Source organism: Poecilia reticulata, linkage group LG21, assembly GCF_000633615.1.
Source record: "Poecilia reticulata strain Guanapo linkage group LG21, Guppy_female_1.0+MT, whole genome shotgun sequence".
Taxonomy (NCBI): Eukaryota; Metazoa; Chordata; class Actinopteri; order Cyprinodontiformes; family Poeciliidae; genus Poecilia; species Poecilia reticulata.
Window position 1 is genome coordinate 9,896,299 of NC_024351.1, and position 18,701 is coordinate 9,914,999.

The window sequence follows — 18,701 nt, forward strand, 5'->3', positions numbered from 1 at the left end:
CACACACACACACACACACACACACACACACACACACACACACCTGTTTGAGATTCGAACATATATTATAACATATATTATAACATATAATAAATTCACAAAATTTCAAATGTTTCAGTCTTTGTTTCACAAAACTCATGGTAAGTTAATGTAGGCCCACACTTTAATGTCCACCTAGGCCGGCAATGATTAACTAAAATAAAGCACCTAAATTATTACACCTTCCATGAACCTAACTCAACACAAAACACCTTTAATTAGGACTGGGTTACATATCTATTATCTGCATCATCTAGATTTTTGTTCCATCATAGTTTACTAATTATTTCTCCTGCTTTCTGTCAGTAATTTCTCCTTTTTTATGCCCACCAGATGTTTCCTTTATCCTTGTCTCTATTTTTGTACTCTGTTCTTCCTCTTACCATTGACCCTTTCATTTCCATTACTGTGTAACAATTCCTTCTAAAAGGATGTTTTGGACACTTAAAACTCCAGCATAGTGTTTAACGGTAGACTAAACAAACGGTGTTGCAGTTTTTCCCATTATGTAATCTCATGTGTCTTATGATTAAACAGATGATAAACTTAGACTGAGCCAGACTTCGCTATCAGTATCTCTTTCCAGAATCCACCTCTAATGAATAACTCCCTGGGGGGGGGAACGTTCCACACATTTAGATACGCACTCCCACGCGGCGGTTTTAATGTGATGATGCTTAAGTTATCACTGATTGTCTGTTTGCGTAATACAGTAAGGTATTACTTATCTGAGATCTGGTGGCCGTAATCATTCTCACTTATGGTTTGTATAATTGCTTGACAATGACAGAGCACAGTAACGCCAGTGATATACAGTTTACACACATCAGGCAGGCGCTGGTGTTTTTACCTGAATAACGAACAGAATGAGATGTTCCGCATCAAATCATAGAGTACATAATGATGCACAGATGCTGAAAGAAGATGCTTTGTGATGCTTCTATAATTTGGTCCTCTGGTGTCTAAGACAACAGCTTGTAATTTAATTCACTTCTGTTGTGTGTTTACTGAGAAGCCAGTTAGTTGTCGGGAATCTCTCGTTTATCTTGTGACAAAGGCTGCTGTGAAATCAACTTTTTAACGGAAAGCTTGAAAGGTTGAACAGGTTTCCCTTAAATATTACATATTTTAATTCTGTTAATCAAACTCAAAATCAATCCAAACATCTGATAAAGACGATCCTTATCAGATTCTACTTCTGCATGCTATTATTGTGTTATGTCGCAAAACCTGAGATTGCATTGTTTTCCTTCAATTGTAGCTGTGAAAAGCAACAGATAGCTAGCATACACACTGAGAGAAGGACATGTAAATAAAGTTGTCTTGTCATTTTATAATCATCAGTTCTTCTAGTTCATTTGTTCATTCGTTTTCCTAACTACAAATGCTGTACGTCAGTTTGTTGTTGGGCGTTATGGGAAATAAATTTAGCAGTGGTTAATCTTGGAGCTTTATGCACCAGTAGATTCCTTTCAGTTGCTGATGTTATTGTCGCCTTCGTTCAACCAGTTGTTGTCCTAAGCTAAAGATAGCACCATTGTTCAGAACAGCCTTGACAGTTGCCAGGGCATGCTTGTTGCATGTTGCCTTTAAGTCTTATTTTGCCCAAACGCATCCTGCAACATTCGCACTGAGACTTCTCCCTTTTATGTCAGTGAGAACAAATGACACGTCTGCATCTTGGTGGTTTGCAGGCGATTCAGTCATTTGGTGACCTCAGCTGCTGCGTGGGCCTATGAAAACAGCCCCCATGAGATCATAACTCTGATACGAAAGAGTGAGTTTAGGCTGGTGGATTTGGTTTGATGATTCAGCATTGGGTACATCCTTGTTGATCTGCAGATGGACACCAGATAATGATGAGCTTTGCTGATTTCAGCCTCAGACAAGTTCCTCTTGCTTTCGGCTGATGAAAACAGCCACATTAGCAACAGAGATCCAATCTGCTTCCTGCGACAACATTTCTAGTCCATATAAGAGTTTGGCACATTTATTTTTGATTTATTAGCGTCAGAGATATAAAATAATTTACATGTTTGTGTGGGATCTGAGGGAGAGTACAAGAATAAAGTCTTTCTTACATGATTATGACCCTATTCTGTCTATTTCTGTCACTGCATGTATATTAATGATACCCTGTGTGTGTGTAAGGGCTTGTGTTGAGAATGAGGAGCATTTAAATAGTTAAAACAGCTGGGGCTGTGGAGTGAAACGAATGGTTGTGGTGAGGTGAGAGCGATCACAATTTGAAGCCAGTTTGTGGAGTCTTAGCGTGTGTGTGTATGTGTGTGTGTGTGGGTGTGTGTGCATGTGTGTGTGTGTGTATGCATACATTTACATCCATGTGTCTCCCACAGAAGACAGAATGCTATCCATTAAAATCGTAACTGCTGCGTTTTGGAGCTGAATTTGGGCATACAATAGAAGTGAGGCTGAAAAGTAGAGAGTGAAGCTATTTTCTCTCAGGATTGTATCACCATTTGTCTTTTTTTGAGCTACTGTCACTCTGTAAACCTGTAAAAAATAAAAGATGCAACTGTAGGACAAACTCGTTCTAAAAAAAGAGAATTTCTTGATTTCACAAAGTGTCAATTATTAGTTCTCCTTGTCTTGAATGTAAAGTAACATTTGTGACATTTTATTTTTTACCGAAAAACACAGAATAACTCAAGATTTCCACACCCATTTATATTGACACATGGTGTTCAACACAAGGTGTTCAAAGAGCTGTAGAAGTTCATTTTAAATCATTTTTAATTTTGGCAGAACTTTGAATTTCAAAAGTAATTTTGTAGCACATTTAAATATTTTTTCAAGACTTTTTGTATGAGATTTTCTAAGAATAGCATTTGTTATAGTTCTTCTAGATGTCCTGTTGTGGGCTATTACTAGTTTCTGTTTTTATAAGTTTTCCATCTATTTGCTTCGTGAAGAAGATTAGAGGTATGGATGCCATTCAAATAATTAGTAACAACCCACAAACCAAAGTTTGTTCTGAAGAATTGTGGTCCACTTTATGTTTTGACCAACCAATTATTCAAGGCAGGTCACAAAAATGAGTTGTCAAAATCTGACTTCTTTCTTGTTGGTCCAGTCAGTAACAAATGTTATAACCTAAGTTGCTTACTCATTTTTTATGTAGCCTCTTTTGCTCTAGGTTGATCGCAGTGTCTCCTAACTTTTAATCCAGGATCTACGGGGTTTTTTTTAAGGGCTTTTGTAGACACATTTACCGGGGATGTCAATATTTGTGGAAGGTGCGAAAGTAAAACTGTTGAACCAATTGGCCTTTTGCTTCAGTACTCCTCTAAAATTACCACAATGATAGTGGCTTGTAACTCTTTCCTAGCACACGCTAAACGCTAAACTCTAAACTCTAAACTCTAAACCTAATAAAGCAATAAAGTAATTTGCATGGCTTAAGCTAGCAGAAAATTGGAGCAGAACCAGAAAAAGGCCTTAGCACAGACCGTCAGTCCCCCGGTGGTGTTCACATTAGTGCTGTTAAACCTGATCTGCTTTGTATACACAATACAAGAGTGAGTGAGTTAATCATGCCCTCTGACATACAGACCCTAATCTAAGGAAATTGATGAAAACATAAAACAAGTCGACAGTTTTTAAGCCATTTATTCCCACAGATGCAGAGTTAGCATCTCTGTTTTTTTTTTTTATGGTGGTAAATAAACTTTTCCAGCCTCTGGTCTTTTAGACACTCATGCCTACTCACATCTTTATACTGTGTTATGTCCATGCATTGTGTGTCTCTCATAAGATGTCAAAATTGACACACATTCGCACTCAACCTCAATAAGGCTGTCGTCATCTGGATACTGTTATGGCGTTACACTGGGGGAGGGAGAATTGAGAAGCTTTCTCGACACCTTCAGCTCCTGCCCTGTTCACCTCGCTTGTTATTCCGCAGGAATGCCATTACCTAAGTGAAAAATGACTGTGTGTGTTTGGGTTTGTGGATGAGTTCGTGCATGTGTGCATGGAGATGTCTGTCTGCGTGTCCGTGGGAGGTGAGAGAAAGAGCCAAAAGAGAATAAAACATTTTCTTGTTTCCATGTGTCAATAAACATTGAACAGATTCACTGAATCATTACCCTGTTGTGTGCATGAGTTGAGTTTTGAGCTTTAATCAGCGCTTTATTGATGTAGATTAAGTGGGCACTGGCTGTGTGCTAATTAAAACCAGGCAGTTTATTCTCAGACTTCCAACAAGATGCCAGCACATTGTCTCAGTGTGTTCCCCCCCACCCCCTAAACACACTACATATGTTCGGTTTCAGAGCCAAACAGGGAATTTAAAACAATGCTGTAAATGTTTATTCCCCTGCAGCCCCCCGAGCCCCTCATCCCCTCCACTCTTGCATGTTCTCAAGGGCTACATTACATTAAAGTAATTGGCACAGTTTTGATCTCACCTCAGATAATTAGGCTCTAATATTTCATTATATCCCCTTCGGCTTGCAAGGTTTTGCTTCGAATATTTTCAGCGTTGGTCAGCGCAAACACCAACACGCGTGCACACGCACACTGGTCTGCAGAGCCCAGTGAAAACAAAGCTGTGCTCTGCCAGTGTAAACAAGGGTCATTGTTATGAGGGCTCTTTCCCGCCTCATATCTTCGCTCCCTGTGGCGATCCAGGCCTCTGAGAGACACGGCTTCGGCAGAGAGGCCTCGTTTGGCAAAGTTATTTTTAAGAATTGCGAGGAATCGTTTGCCCTGCATTTATGTGAGCATGTCATTATAATGCAGGCTTTGGGGTGTGATTTATGTGCTCGGTTTTGCTCCCTTTCACCCCCTTTTTCCTCCTGTTTTACTGGTTCGATCTAACTGTCTGGGTTCCGAGGGGTGGTTTTGCGGCCATTTAATTCACGAAGTTTGAGCTTTTTTGACTTTTTTGATATTTTTAGACGAGCTGCGGTCAGTGCAACACATTGCACTCAAGCGTATTTTTGTAGAAGCAGCCGCGTCTCATTTGGTGCGCTTGTGCGTGTCGCACTACGGTGTCTCTTCGCTGTGAACGCGGGCCACATATGCAGTCAATTAGGACCAATCAGAAAGCTGTAATCAGGGCGGGGCGTGGGGAACATGGTGGTGTGCTATTGGGGGCATTTTGGGACTTGTGATTAGTGGGTCAGATAGATGAGGAAGAACACAGGGTAACTTTAAGGTCAAATCTCATTTCTCAATTTTGCTGTTTCTCCTACTTCCAAATTTGATATATTGCTTTGGTTTGCCACATGACCTGGTACAATTACAGGGAAGTATTTAAATGTAAGAATATATGCTTTTGCAACTGGAAACATGGTTAAAACCATTTGGAATTTGAGTGAATAGCGAACTGAAACAAATACTAGAAGTCAATAACTATGCCTTTTAGGCCCTCTTATGTATACATGTACATTTATTCAGGCTGCTTCGCTCATCTTTATTTCTCTAGTGAGTTAACTGGTTCATCTGAAGGCCAAAACCCAAAAGCATTCTAGTTTATGACCTTTCACATTCCTCTGACTAAATTTAAACAGCCACTGTTTCCACCAGCTGGACCACTGTGACTGAATCCACCGTTTTATCCGCTTTTGCTCCAGTGGGAAAAATTCATTTGTAAAGATTATCAGTTTTGACAAACGGTTGCACCATTACACACCAAAATATATATATATATATTTTTAAAAAGATCAATTAATGTTTTGTTTGCCAAGATGTTTAAGGAAATATTTGAACTCATATCAGGTGTGATGCCACACATTGTTTCTGAACCAGAACTTTTGTGGAAAATATTGAGAAAAGATGGCCAATTTTAAACACACAATGTCCTCATGTAACAATAAGTACTTATACCCAATTACAAACATACGGTATAAATTACCTGGTTTAATTCAAACCTGACATCACTTTTCAGTCCAGTGCTGCCAGATTGTTCCTTGAAATGGTGGTAAAGTTCTGCAAAGAATCTGCTCACATTTTACCAACCCTTATAACCATGATATTTTCCTCTGGACACCAATTAAAGCGGCAGTATGACTGTTTTTTGGAGGTCACTTGGGACAATTGCAAATAGTTTGGAATTCAGACTGCTGTTCCCTTTTAATATGATGTAAATCTAATTATTATTAAGGCAGTGAAATGTTCTCCAGCAGTTACGCAGTGCTGTACAGATAAGCGCATAACTCTGCCAAACAGAATTCCCAGAGAGTAAAAGCCTTGAATGTCAGTGGTTATATTTTCGTTATTGCTTGCAATTGGAAAAGCCTTGTAATATGTCTTGGGGATAAGTATCCAGTGACTGGAAGGAGTGTGGTCTGCTCAGCTCCTTCCTTAGTTTTGATTGGCTTTTGGATCACAGCCAAATTACAACCAAGGAAAGTATATTTATTCCCCCAGATTTTAAACAAACTGGACGTGTTTGTCTTTTTTTTTTTTTTCGTCCTCAGTCACGTGTCAGAATCTGAGTATTAGGAGAGCTGATGATGCCTGCAGAAACACGGAGCAAATCTTTCCTCATCGTCCGATTGCTTGTCCAGAGAGATGAACGCGAGAGAACAGCAGAAAGCCGGACAGCCGGTCATCTGTGGAGCTGCAAATCACTGCAGATACAACAGGGCAGATAAACAAGGTGACCGGAGCGTGGCCTGGTCTGGAAAAACCACATTTGAGCGAACAGGAATGTATAACCCACTGCATTGTGGGTTTGTGTCTGGTGGGGAATAGAGTTCAGACTCTCTGACTCACGGGGCGCTGTTAGGATACGGGGGTAGAAGTGGTGGCGGGGGGGGGGCTGCAAGGGGGGAAGGGGGAGTAGAAGAATCTTAACTTTTGGGAATCGGTGAGTAGCACGAGGAGAAGTGTGAGTCATGGCCAGGATGTTCTCTACATCTGTCTCCTTCGTACAGTAGCTGTTTAATGATTGTTTTTCTTTCGTTTTTAGCTTTAATGAAACGCACCAGGCATTAGGGAAACTCTCAGTCTTCATCAGCAGCATCTGTTAAGCATCTCTGGCGTCTGCAGCCTGTCTTGGATCTTTAGTTTCATTGAAAGATTAGTTCCAAATAAAAAATGGAAATCATGGCTTATACTTAGTAGCTTATACTTAGTCTCTACAAGGGCTTACAGAGCTCATGTAGAGAATGCTAAGCCACAACTACAGGCAGGTATGAGATTCTCCCTGTACAAGTGATGCATCAGGGGTTTTACCCAAAGATTCAAAACTAAAATAAATAACACGATCCACTTGCTATTTTTGTGACTCGAAAATCAAAACGTATTCTTACTGCTGTTAAAAACTGTGTTCACTTTCTCTTGCATCTTATTCACGAGTCTACTTTTTTTAAGGTGGAACATTTGCTCATTTCTTTCATCATTGTGGCTTGAAGCAGTTACATTAAGCTGCAAATACCCATATAAGCCACTTAGCTATACAGCTAGCATTATAAATATACAGAAGTTGTTAAACATTTATTTAGAAGTACCTTAGAAGAAAAAAAAGATATTTTTCTTTATTTATTTGCTCCTTCTACTGACTCTTTAACTTTGCTTTTCCCTGTCTTTGAAGTGTCAAAGAGACTGCTCCAGGAGCCAGGCCACAGACCACCGGTGTACCACCCACCCTCTGCCACCCGTGACCCCAATGTAGTGGGAGACGGGCCTTCTGGGGGAAGTTCAGGCCAGAACACTGTTCCAAGTAAGCAACAGAGCAAATGCACAAGCTGACAACTCCAGACTCAAACGTTCAGCCTTTTAAAGAGAACAGTTGAACAGTCTTGAAGCCTTCCAGGACTCAAGACCAATCATAATTTATGGCTCAAGTTTAGAGGTATGTGTATACTAAAAAGTCACATGTGTAACTGTTTCCATATGTGTCGAGTTCACGTTGTGATCAGTGGCCTTTCAAACATTAAGCATTCGAGGATCCACTGATTAGCCTGCATGTAAGCATAGTCTAAGCCCGTCTTATAATGTCAAACATCCAGGGAGGTAAAAAGACCGAGAAAGACTGATAAAATGGAAAAAAGTGGAGAGCCTGGCAATGAAGAAAGCTCAAACAAAGCTTCATTCTTTAGGGACACTGGCTCACATCCAACACTCATTACTCTGCTCAGCTACCGGCACAGTACTGATCAGGAGGATGCTTGAATGAACAAGGAGTTAATAGAGGGGGGAACTGGGAATGATGCAGCACTGACAGCCTCTGACTCACGAATAGATTCACTTCCTTGCACAACTTAAAAAAAAAAAATCCTTTACGAGTTTATTGGGAAAAACTTGTCTTTATCTCTAATGTGACTGTGCAATGGCAGACAGATGTATGTCACAGGAAAACAGTTAAAGGTACATAGTTTGAACCTATGCTAAAGCCAGCTAAAGATGTCAACAGCTAGTTGTTTTGATATGCTGACTTGTTGGAAATGCACGGCATCTGGAATGTGCCATCTCTAATCATTGTCCGTGTTTTAGATCCAGGTGTTAAGAGCATATTTCTTAAGAAAAATTGCCCTATTTTCTTCTGCAATATAGTTTTAAGTTTCTTTCAACTAAATTTATTTGAGCCACTTAGCTCTTCATTTCTGCCTACAGTTGTGAAACAAATCTATTTGTAGCATTAATCAAAGCAAACAAAGTATTTATAATTAATATAAAGTGGTTAGAACAACCCAACGGATTTTCATATTTTATTTTTTATTTTTTTATTGAAGCAACACTCTTCTGTTTCCTGTGTTTTCTGTTCATGGTTTTGTGGATATTTTCGTGTTTGATATAAAGAAAGATACCCAGGTTGAATGTCGGACTTAGGTGCTCGCCACATTAATAGGTCCAGGTGGAACCACTTAACTGCACAGTGAGCAACCCCAATCTAAGCTGTATTTATCAGATAAAAAAGTCTGACACACCTTAAGAAACCTGCAATTAGAGGTAAGACAGTTTACCAAAGCCTGCTTACCTTCACCAAACAAAGAAGTCCAAACGTAGTAACATGACAGTGTAACCACACTCGGATGCATCTCGCATCTGTTTTCAGGTTATTTTTCTGGCGGTGCATTGTTCATTCATGGAGATCATGTTGTGGCTAAAAAGAGCAACAATTACACTGGGACATATAGATGACCAAAGGCAGCACAAATAGAAATGACGAAAATTCAGAGTAGCAAAAAGTTGTTACTACTTTTTATGAACACAGCCTCCTGAGACATAGGGGGCTGGGTGGGGGGAGAGGGGGGCGTTTTGAAATGTTGCCAAACTGAAAACTATTTCCATGTGGTTTTCTGTCGCTTAAAGTTTTTGAGTCAGAGTAAATCAAACAGAAGCAGATGTTGTTCCATCTTCTGAATTTCTCTGTGCGTCTTTGACAAAACATAGCGAAATTCTCCTGAGAGGCCTTAGGTGACTCAGTTTTCTGACGGATGTTTGCACAATACGCACTTGTTTTTGCCATAAATTACCCTCGTAATGATGAATTGCTCGCACTGAATGTAATGGGCTCGAAGTCGAAGCCTCGCGGTGACTTACTGCTTTTAAAACTGCAACCTTTAGCTCGGAGCCCCGACAAGAAGAAACCATCTGACACCAGAAGAGGCGGCGGAAACGGTTCATCACAGCCATCAGGCATGAACCCTGTGATCAACTCCACCTCCAGAGCCAACATGGCCCTCATCAGCAATGTGTTGGCGGCGTACACCTACATATCAGGTAGGACGCTGTTGGCGAAATCTAATGAGGCATCACAGAATATCCAGATTTAAGCCGTAATAGTGATGGCATTCATCTGACATCATGAGGGAAAAAAAGGCAAAAGAAGGAGAAAAACTTTAGGTCATCTGAACAGACTTTCTTAGAGTGTTTTATATCCAACTGTGTGACCGAAAAAAGTGTTTATTTGTAATGAAGTGCATGAATAAAAATAAACATCCAAGAGCATTAGTTTGCACAAACTAAAAATTCCAATGGAAGTTACATCACTTTTTGGTGGTGTAACATCCAAAAAGTTTTTTTTTTTTCCTCTTTTTTTTTTCTCTTCTTTACTTGAAACTTCAAGTGCATAAGTGAGTGTGATGATGCAGTTTGAGCAATGCTGAGATTATTTTTTTCTCAGTGTAGTCAAAAGATCGTGTGGATCCATTGATTTTGCCGCAGCGGAGCTAAATGTAAACAACCAGTGAGATCCAAACCACGGGGATGATTGCAAAGTGGGATTTCTTCCTTGAGGACAAACAAAATTCTCAGAATTTGGAGTGTATTTTTTGCAAAGAAGAATCTGAGATCTGTTCTCTAAGGATGACGTTTTTCTTCATTTTGTGCTTAGACCAGTTTGTTTCGCTCACAAGAGAAGAGAATGTCTGACATGCTCCCAGAAATGTGGAAAATTACCAAACAGATGCTTTAACGTCCTCCGTACTTACTGATTCATTCATTTAAATTATTCTTAGTGCAATTATCAAATTAAAAATTTTGGAAAACATGACCTTCAAACACATTCTTTAAGTGATAAAAAAAAAACTATGTTGCATATTAATTGTTGTTAATAATGGAAAATAGTTCAGTCCAAGTCTGTTCCATCTCCATATTGTTTCCGCCTGTGTTTTTAATGCTTTTGCAGCCTGAAAACGTTTTGGCATGCTGTTTGTTTTTATAAATATAAAATAACGTTTACATAAATTCTCAATTGGCCTACTTAAATTACATATCTAATTAGGTCTAATCAAATATTTGCCCTGCTTCCTATTAGAAACCCACTAATTTGGAACTTTTTCTCTTCCGATGCTCCTTCTCTTCAAAAACAGATCATCCCGAAAGGGCCGCGCTGTTCTTCGTCTGCGGTGTGTGTCTGGGCCTCTTCCTCACCCTGTTTGCCCTGGTGGTCCAGATCTCCTGTCGCACAGACTGCCAGTCTCGGAAGCGGCCAGCCGTCAAGAAACCGCCCCGCCCCGCCCACTCATCCTCGGACTCCAGCGACTCGGACTCGGACTGGGAGACCACGTCGGACCTGTCGGCGCGGAGGCACAGGCGCTTCGAGCGCACGCTCAACATGAACGTTTTCACGTCAGCGGAGGAGCTGGAGCGAGCCCAGCGGCTCGAGGAGAGGGAACGGATCATACGGGAGATCTGGATGAACGGGCAGCCCGACATCCCAGGGACACGGAGCCTCAATCGGTATTACTGAGTACCGCCTTCGGTCGTTCTTTTTGAAGACTTCCTTGAACTAAATCCAGGATGCACTTGGTTATGAGGGCGGGAACCGGAGAAGGCCGGCATGTAGCTTTGGAAGCAAGCATGCAAATGCAGCTGTGGACTCTGAAAACAGAGGGGAGGTTCTGCAAGGCTTGTAGGGTGGTCTGCGTGTTCCACTGGGTGTCATAAAGTGCAGCCCCCCTCCTCAGTCAAACAATGAGCTTGGGCTCCGCACGGCAAGCTTACCTCACGGCTCGCCCTTACTGCCGGAAGTGAGGGGTGAAGGGGCAACATCAACTCTCCGTTGACTCCAGTAGGCCTTTTTGAAGTGGGGATTTATGGGTTGGTTGCCTTGGACATACACAGGCCTGCAGAGACGACATGGAGACTGAAGGACCACGGCCTCACAGGGGTCTATTACACACAGAACACTTGGCAGCTGGATGAGACTGTGAAACTTTGAGCGTTCTGCTCTCTACTCTCCAGTATTCAGTATGAACTTCAACAAAGAAAAGAAAAAAAAAAGTGCGCTTGACAATGAGATGAATTAAGACAATCTTTCCACGGTGAACCATGCTGCCTTTGAGCTTCGTAAAACCAAAAGATTTTGTGTGCGTGCGTGTGCTTGTGTGAGTGTGAGGGATTCATCTCAATCCTTACGAGACATATTTTATAATATTTAATAGATGTTGACCTTTTGCTCTCAAGTATGGTTTATTTTTTAAATATTTTTATACGTGGCAAAAGTTGTCAGGCACCTCAGGGATGCAATCCTAGTGTTTCTGTGTTTGGCTGATGCGCTTTCTTMMWAAAAAAAAAAAAAAAAAAAAAAAAAAAAARGGAGTCATCAGCAGACCAAATAAATTCTTTTTTTTTTTTTAAGGCATTGAAAGAAAATAGCTAGAAATATGATGCAAAGAGCCTCCAAGAGGTTTTTAATGATTTATAACCTTATTTTTGATACAGTAATTCACAGATCAGTGCCTTTTCCTAGCTATGAAAGATAGTTGGTAGAATTTAACAAATGTTTTAAACAGGTGAGCTAATTAATCCGAAATACTTCACTCGCATGCCACTATTACAGTACAGTCGCAATGGAAAGGTGAAGCTTGTGTCACATCTGAATGTTTCTATTTAATATTGCACTTGCTATGTACTCTGACGGATATGAAAATTACAAGAATATACCAGTTTCGTACCAGTGGTTTTGCTTGAACGTTTTTTTTTTGTTGTTTTTTTCCTGTTTTGGTCTTCGCTCCTTAAACATTGTGTGGAGTGCTGGGCTACTGCCAATTGTAAAGCTAGTGGTCCTGAGCAGATGTTTGTGGGTATCTGAAGAAGGAACCAGCTCTGCACAATAAACAAGTAGGCTACAAGTAGGTATAAGTAAATTAGAATGCATTGAAAAGTTCATTTGTACAAGTCAATCCGTTCAAAAATGAAATTCAATCAGAGTGGCCTATTTCAAACATTTGTTTCTGTTAACTTTGATTAATATGAGGAGCAGCTAGTAAAAACACAACATTCAGTTACTGAGCAAATTTTCTAGAGATAAGACCAATAAACCCCCCCTTTTTTTTTTTTTACTGTTATCTTACACAATCCTCATGTTATTACACAAACTGCTGGGGCAGAGACTGCTGTCTTCAAGCGTATTAATATTATGTTTAATGGAGGGATGTATTCCAGGAGAAGTTCAGACCAAGTAGAGCAAATTTAATCCATGGAACATGGGCATACAATTCATTAGGCTAACATTTATGCATTCAAAAAATGTTTGTTTTTTCTGGTCTTTTCTAACTAACCTCTTGGTTATTTATTAGCTGTAAGCCTTATTCGTCGAAATCAAAAAGCGTAAGCTCTTGCTTTTGAATTCAGCTATTGTCATGAATGAGTTATTTGATGATATTCTAATTTATTGAGATGCACCTCCCTAGCTGATATGTAACCTGCTTTTGTTTTTCAGTCACATTGCCAGTTTGAAAACATAAGCTACTGCCTTTGGGTTTGTAATATTTTAACAGAGTTTTGTTACAGAACACACAGGGCATTTCAGAGTTTTTATTATAACGGACCAGTCCGCATGGACTATTATGCCTACATGATAAAAAAAATTAAACTTTGCTATCTGCCAGAATAAACTATGTCATCTGTGCTTTAAATAAACTGTGTTCAAATGAAGTGATCATCCACATTGCCTTTTCTTTATTTTCTTTTTTTTTCATCAAAAACATTTAAATATATGCTCTTTAACAAACAACTCAAGCACTTTTGGTCTTCATACACTGTGTGTTGTTTTTCTATTTTGGTTTGTAGCCAGGACATGTTCGTAAATGAGAAGAGGTACTCAACATCTTACCTGGATAAATCAATAAGTAGGAGGAAAAACAACTTAATCATATCTTTAATAATAGAAGGAAAAAAGCAGCACAATGCAACTCATGTCAGCTGGAGTCAGTCAGATGTCAGTCAGATGTGAGCTTTGTTGCCACCTGCTGGTTGAATAACAGTTATGCAACTTGTGTTATACTGAAACAAACTTGAGGCTGTTGTGATAAGAAATAACAGTATTGAAATCCGTATTGAGTCCTCAGCATGGATGTCTATCTCGTGTCATTTTCGGTCTGGTTAAAAAAAATTCCGCATTTGGCTTTAAAATTGTTGTCGGCTTACGGTTTCCATGGATACCATAAACTAAACAGTGGAAGTGTTGTGCAGCTGCTCGAGTAAAAAAAAAATCCTTTTAATTTCCTAAAACAGGGAATTACCAGGCTTTTAGAGTGAAGGAAATTTCAGAAGAAAGTCGATACAGAAAATGTCCACCGAGTGGAATAACGGATTACCATTTATACCTGGATACACATTTCGGGATCTGGCGGTAAGTTGTTGAACATAACTTTTTTATTATTATTTTTTTTTTAAGGATTTAAGCCTAAGGTCTTGTTTAAGTAGTTCCATTTTATTCCTAAAATAGCTATGGGTCCCCCGATAGTAAAAATGCAGCTACCGCATTCCTTCAGACAGCAAGTCGGGGCTCGTTTAACTTAAAGGTCCGACAAAACAAACGAATTTTAGAGCTACGACATTTTCCCCTTAACATACGAGTATGTGAGAGTTTCTGGCTGCAGCGACCCAGTTTTCAGCAGGGTGTCCACACAGTATGGTAAATTCAAGACATTGTCAGGTGAATATAAAATGACTATACCTTTACAATCCAACAAGTTATTTTTATTCTCAGTCCGAGTAAATAAAACGTTAGAGTCATAAATCCTACATAAACATTAAAAAAATGTCAAGAACCACCACTTTACTCTTTTTTTTAGGTTTTAAACTAAATATATGTAGTTACAGCGAATGTTTGATCCTGCAGCTACATTTTTATATCATTGCTGCTCACTTTTCTATTTGTATTGTTGAACATGCTAAGTGTTGGTAAGTCCAGATTTACACTGTGATTTGGTTAGGCCTTTGTCATTGACTTCTCATTGCTCCGTGTGTGCAGAAGACAGCCTTCCATCGGTCCCAGACACTTGGCTATAAGAATGGCTTTGCTCTGTCTCATCGGCCCTCTGTGGTCATTGGGAAGGAGGTTCTAGCAGCAGAGCCATTAACTCACCACGAAATTGATCAACTGTGCTTTGAGATGCCATATACTGTATATGATAAGCCGGAATATGAAGAATTCATCCCAGCTCATGTGGCACTCGATAAGAAGGTCTGAGATCGTGAAGAAAAATACAGATACAGGTCAGTGTGTACTTTTTTTGTTGTTTTTAATGTCTTTTACTTGCATGCCATGTTTTAGGTTCTACGCTTCTATGGACACTTCAAGGAGGAAATCTTCCACTCCCCTGCAGAAAACTACCGTGTTCGCCACGTGACCATTTACTATTACCTTGAGGATGACAGCATGTGCATCATCGAGCCATCAGTGGTGAACTCTGGGCTACCACAAGGCAAGCGTATCAAACGTCAGCGTTTGCCAAAAAATGAGTATGGGAATTATTACAACTGGAAAGATCTCAACCTTGCTATGAACCTGGAGGTCTATGGGACCACGTACCGCATCTCAGACTGTGATTTGTTCACTAAGGTACAGTAATTACCACCTCTGCATACCTCACGCAAAAAAAAGATGTAGTGGCATTCATAGGTCTGCTTTTGGAAACATACACACTCTTTGTCTATATCTCACATCCTCTGAACAGGAGTTCATGGAGAGTGAGGGCATCGTTTTGAATGAGCCAGAAAAAATACCAGAAGATCCTTACACCAAACGCCGTAGTATCAAACCAAACCAAGAACATGTCAACAAAAGCCCTGCGAAGTTCGAGAAATTATATCGCTTTCTTCATATGGACTCCATGGTAGGTTCAGGGCAGATGGGCGGATTACTTCAAGATGACAGAAAGGGAACAGCTCAAATAACCATTTGTTACAACCAAGAAATGCTACAGAAGAAGAACACACCGTGTTCACCATGCATGTCAACTAAGACACTTCACACAAGTTCACCAAAAAAGAACAATAGCAGGACATTTTGCTTGGTTTGATAATCCTCAGTTCTAGCTAGAGCATGTTTTTGTCCCTTCCTTGCTGCTGGTGATGGTGTAAACGTGTGTTTTAGATTTTCTTGAAACTGTTTGGGTGCCTTGGTATTAATCGACCTTTATTTCAATACCGTAGCTTAAATTAGTACTTTTGTTGTCCATCCCTTTATGAGCACACTATCTATCTTCTTGGGGAGACTTACAGCAAGACAGTGATGCACCAGAGCAGGAGACTGGACCAATCAGTAACTGTATGGTGTCAATGTGGACCAATATCCCTGAGAATGTTTCTGACAACTTGGTGACAATATGCCACAAAGAAATAAGACAATTCTGAAAGGGGGATTTACATTTGTTACCTGGAGAGGGTGCCAAATAAAATTGGCTAGCAGTTGCATTGCAAGGTCCGACAAAGCACACACAATAATTTCTAGAAAGACAAAAAAGGGTAAAATAATTTAAAATTCACTTCTCTTTTTAATGTTTCAGCAATAATTGTAGAAATCAGTCTATAAAACACTTACGTCTTTCAAAGCGCTTTTCTTGAATTCAAAATCCTGAGTAGTGGATACAGTTCTCCGTCTTGGAATGGCAAGCATGAATTTTGAGTGCAACTACTTAATTTATTTTTTTTTAGAAGGTGTTAATATGATCTTCATTAGCTGTTTAATTAATTAATTGTATCTTAACTCCCTGCTTCTTCTGATTTATGGTCAGGTGCTCCGATTCTACGGCCAGTGGGTCGAATGTGATGCTTATCAGAGTCATACCTGGCCTGTCATCATTTACTATTACCTGGTAGACAACACTGTGGATATCAGAGAGGCTCATCAACGCAACAGTGGCCGCGATCCTTTCCCTCTTTTCATGAGCCGACAAAGGATACCCAAGAAAGTCAAAGAAGGTAGGATGCTTTAAGATGTGTAAGCGACTACGTAGCTATTGATATATGTAAGTATTTCTTCATTTTATGTCGAAATATTTTCATACTTAATTTTTTTAAAAATGGTCAAACAACAAACTACTACATAACATGAAGATACATGATTAAATTCCACTCCTTTAAGAGTCCTTCCCTAGCATTGTGATGGAGATCTCCGAAGACCTTGTAGAGGAGTATTTTTCCCCCAAAGACTTCCAGCTGGGTCAAAAGGTGAAGCTCCTGAGCCATCACTTCTTTTTGTACGACTGCGACGGCTTTACTAGAGAATATTACAAGAAGAATTACCCAGACATGGACATGAAAGCTGTAGAGATACCAAAGATGGAAGACAAATCAAAGATGGTATGGCTTTGCTGATTTGCAGAAAAAAGAAAAAAAAACATAAATTCTGCATTCTGTCACTCATCATAGATCATGCACCTTTTAGACTATCTAAGGCTAAAGTGTGCTTGTTTTCGTTCAAAGGCACACATGGTTCCACCCTACAACGGATTTGGCTCTCTTGAAGACTCTCTTCAAAATTGTTATTCTTTAGTTCCTGAGCCTCCCAGACATAACATAATGAAGAGATTGGTAAACTGCAACAAAAAGCTTCGCTACATTGCCAAACTGGTGAGATCCCACTGATGAATAATAAACTCTGCCGCAGTAGTATCAACCAAACATACAGTGCTGCTCAGGGTTTTTACATTCGCTTGTCATTCACATTATTGTCCCATTCATTTCAGGCCTTTAATGAACAATGTGATTTTTTGTTTATTTAGGTATATTTACAGGTTCGAAATAATAGAAAGACTCAAACATTCACTAATATTTTCCTAAATTTGCTTTAGCAAGTTGGAGAAACTGTACTCATAATTCGTAGCGGTGTTCATACTCCTGGCATGAAACTGACACACCTGAGAGTTTCTACAAGACAATAGTGTAAAACTGATTTTAAGTAGGCTACCATTAATTTCTGGAATTTTAGCCCTTTGTGGATTAGAGAAATTTTGTAGTCAGCTTAATTGAATACGCAACTTTGTTTCAATGAAGCTGTTTGTCGTATAACTCTTTTAACCTGGAAAAAGAATGGTAGAAAAATGCTCGCATGTAATATTCTGACTGGCACTGTAAGTCAAACAGTAAACTGCGCTTATTTGCTATGGTACATTAAGGAGACACTTAATGCTTCAGTCTCTCCAGACTTAAGTTTTCCTTCACTGTCCCTCAGGACTCCGCATACCCTGAAGACAGAGACCGACGTTTTATACTGTCCTACCACCTGGACTCCGACATGATCAGTATTTATGAAACGCCAAGGCGCAACTCTGGCATTATTAGTGGGAAGTTTCTGGCAAAGTGCCAAGTCGCCAAGCCGGGCTCCACTGTGGATAATCCTGTGTACTACACACCTGCAGACCTTGCTATTGGAGCCACTGTGGAGGGTAATCCTAATCTCAGTCCTGAAAGATTGCTATGAAGTCATGCAAATGTTACAAGTCTTGCTATAGCTGTGCTATAAAGATATCATACATGGACTGTGAGCTCTGCCCAATAAGTCAGTTACAAGACATTAACACAGAACTTACTGTTTATCAGTTTTCAGCCACCGCTTCATTCTGACCAACGCAGACCTCTATGCGCTTAAGTACTTGGAGTCCATCTCAGATCAGGTCCCTTCTGAGACTCTGGAGTCACTGAAACAAACGGTAGGAGCGGAGAAGGACAGCGGCATGCCAGTGGAGCAAAAAGGTAACCATTAAATCTGCCTTTTTTTTTCTGTAACCTTTTAAATTGACCTGAGATTCTACACCTGTCTGCTTGTTATGTCCTCCTCACATACAGTAGGTGTCGCTCTTTCCACATAAGTTCAAACAAATTAAGACTCAACGTGTCTCCTTGTTTTACCAGGTGAAGAAAAATAATCAGCTCCATGACTTGAAGGAAATTCTGGATAATTTTTTCCCCCTCAAAGGCAATGAATAAAGTGTTATGCAAATAAAATGAAATTG

The 18,701-nt window shown here is 39.8% G+C and overlaps 2 protein-coding genes across 5 annotated transcripts in view; both read left to right on the forward strand.

The window, feature by feature from the left end:
* Positions 1–12,046, forward strand: part of eva1aa (eva-1 homolog A, regulator of programmed cell death a) — a 65,644-nt gene extending 53,598 nt beyond the window's left edge. For 2 of the 4 annotated variants that reach the window (XM_008397610.2, XM_008397613.2), the window contains 3 exons: positions 7,604–7,732; positions 9,580–9,735; positions 10,827–12,046. In XM_008397610.2, the coding sequence (XP_008395832.1) occupies positions 7,604–7,732; positions 9,580–9,735; positions 10,827–11,206 (665 nt within the window). In that variant the 3' untranslated portion in view covers positions 11,207–12,046. The other 2 variants (XM_008397612.2, XM_008397614.2) reach the window with 2 other exon arrangements.
* A 1,838-nt stretch (positions 12,047–13,884) lies between these two features.
* efhc1 (EF-hand domain (C-terminal) containing 1) lies at positions 13,885–18,698 on the forward strand. The gene is made up of 10 exons (XM_008397609.2): positions 13,885–14,092; positions 14,717–14,929; positions 15,020–15,307; positions 15,423–15,581; positions 16,482–16,668; positions 16,832–17,049; positions 17,173–17,319; positions 17,921–18,134; positions 18,289–18,441; positions 18,601–18,698. Exons 1-10 carry the CDS (start codon positions 14,030–14,032, stop codon positions 18,612–18,614), a joined length of 1,656 nt encoding a protein of 551 aa, XP_008395831.1. The 5' UTR covers positions 13,885–14,029; the 3' UTR covers positions 18,615–18,698.
* Positions 18,699–18,701: the final 3 nt, after the last annotated feature.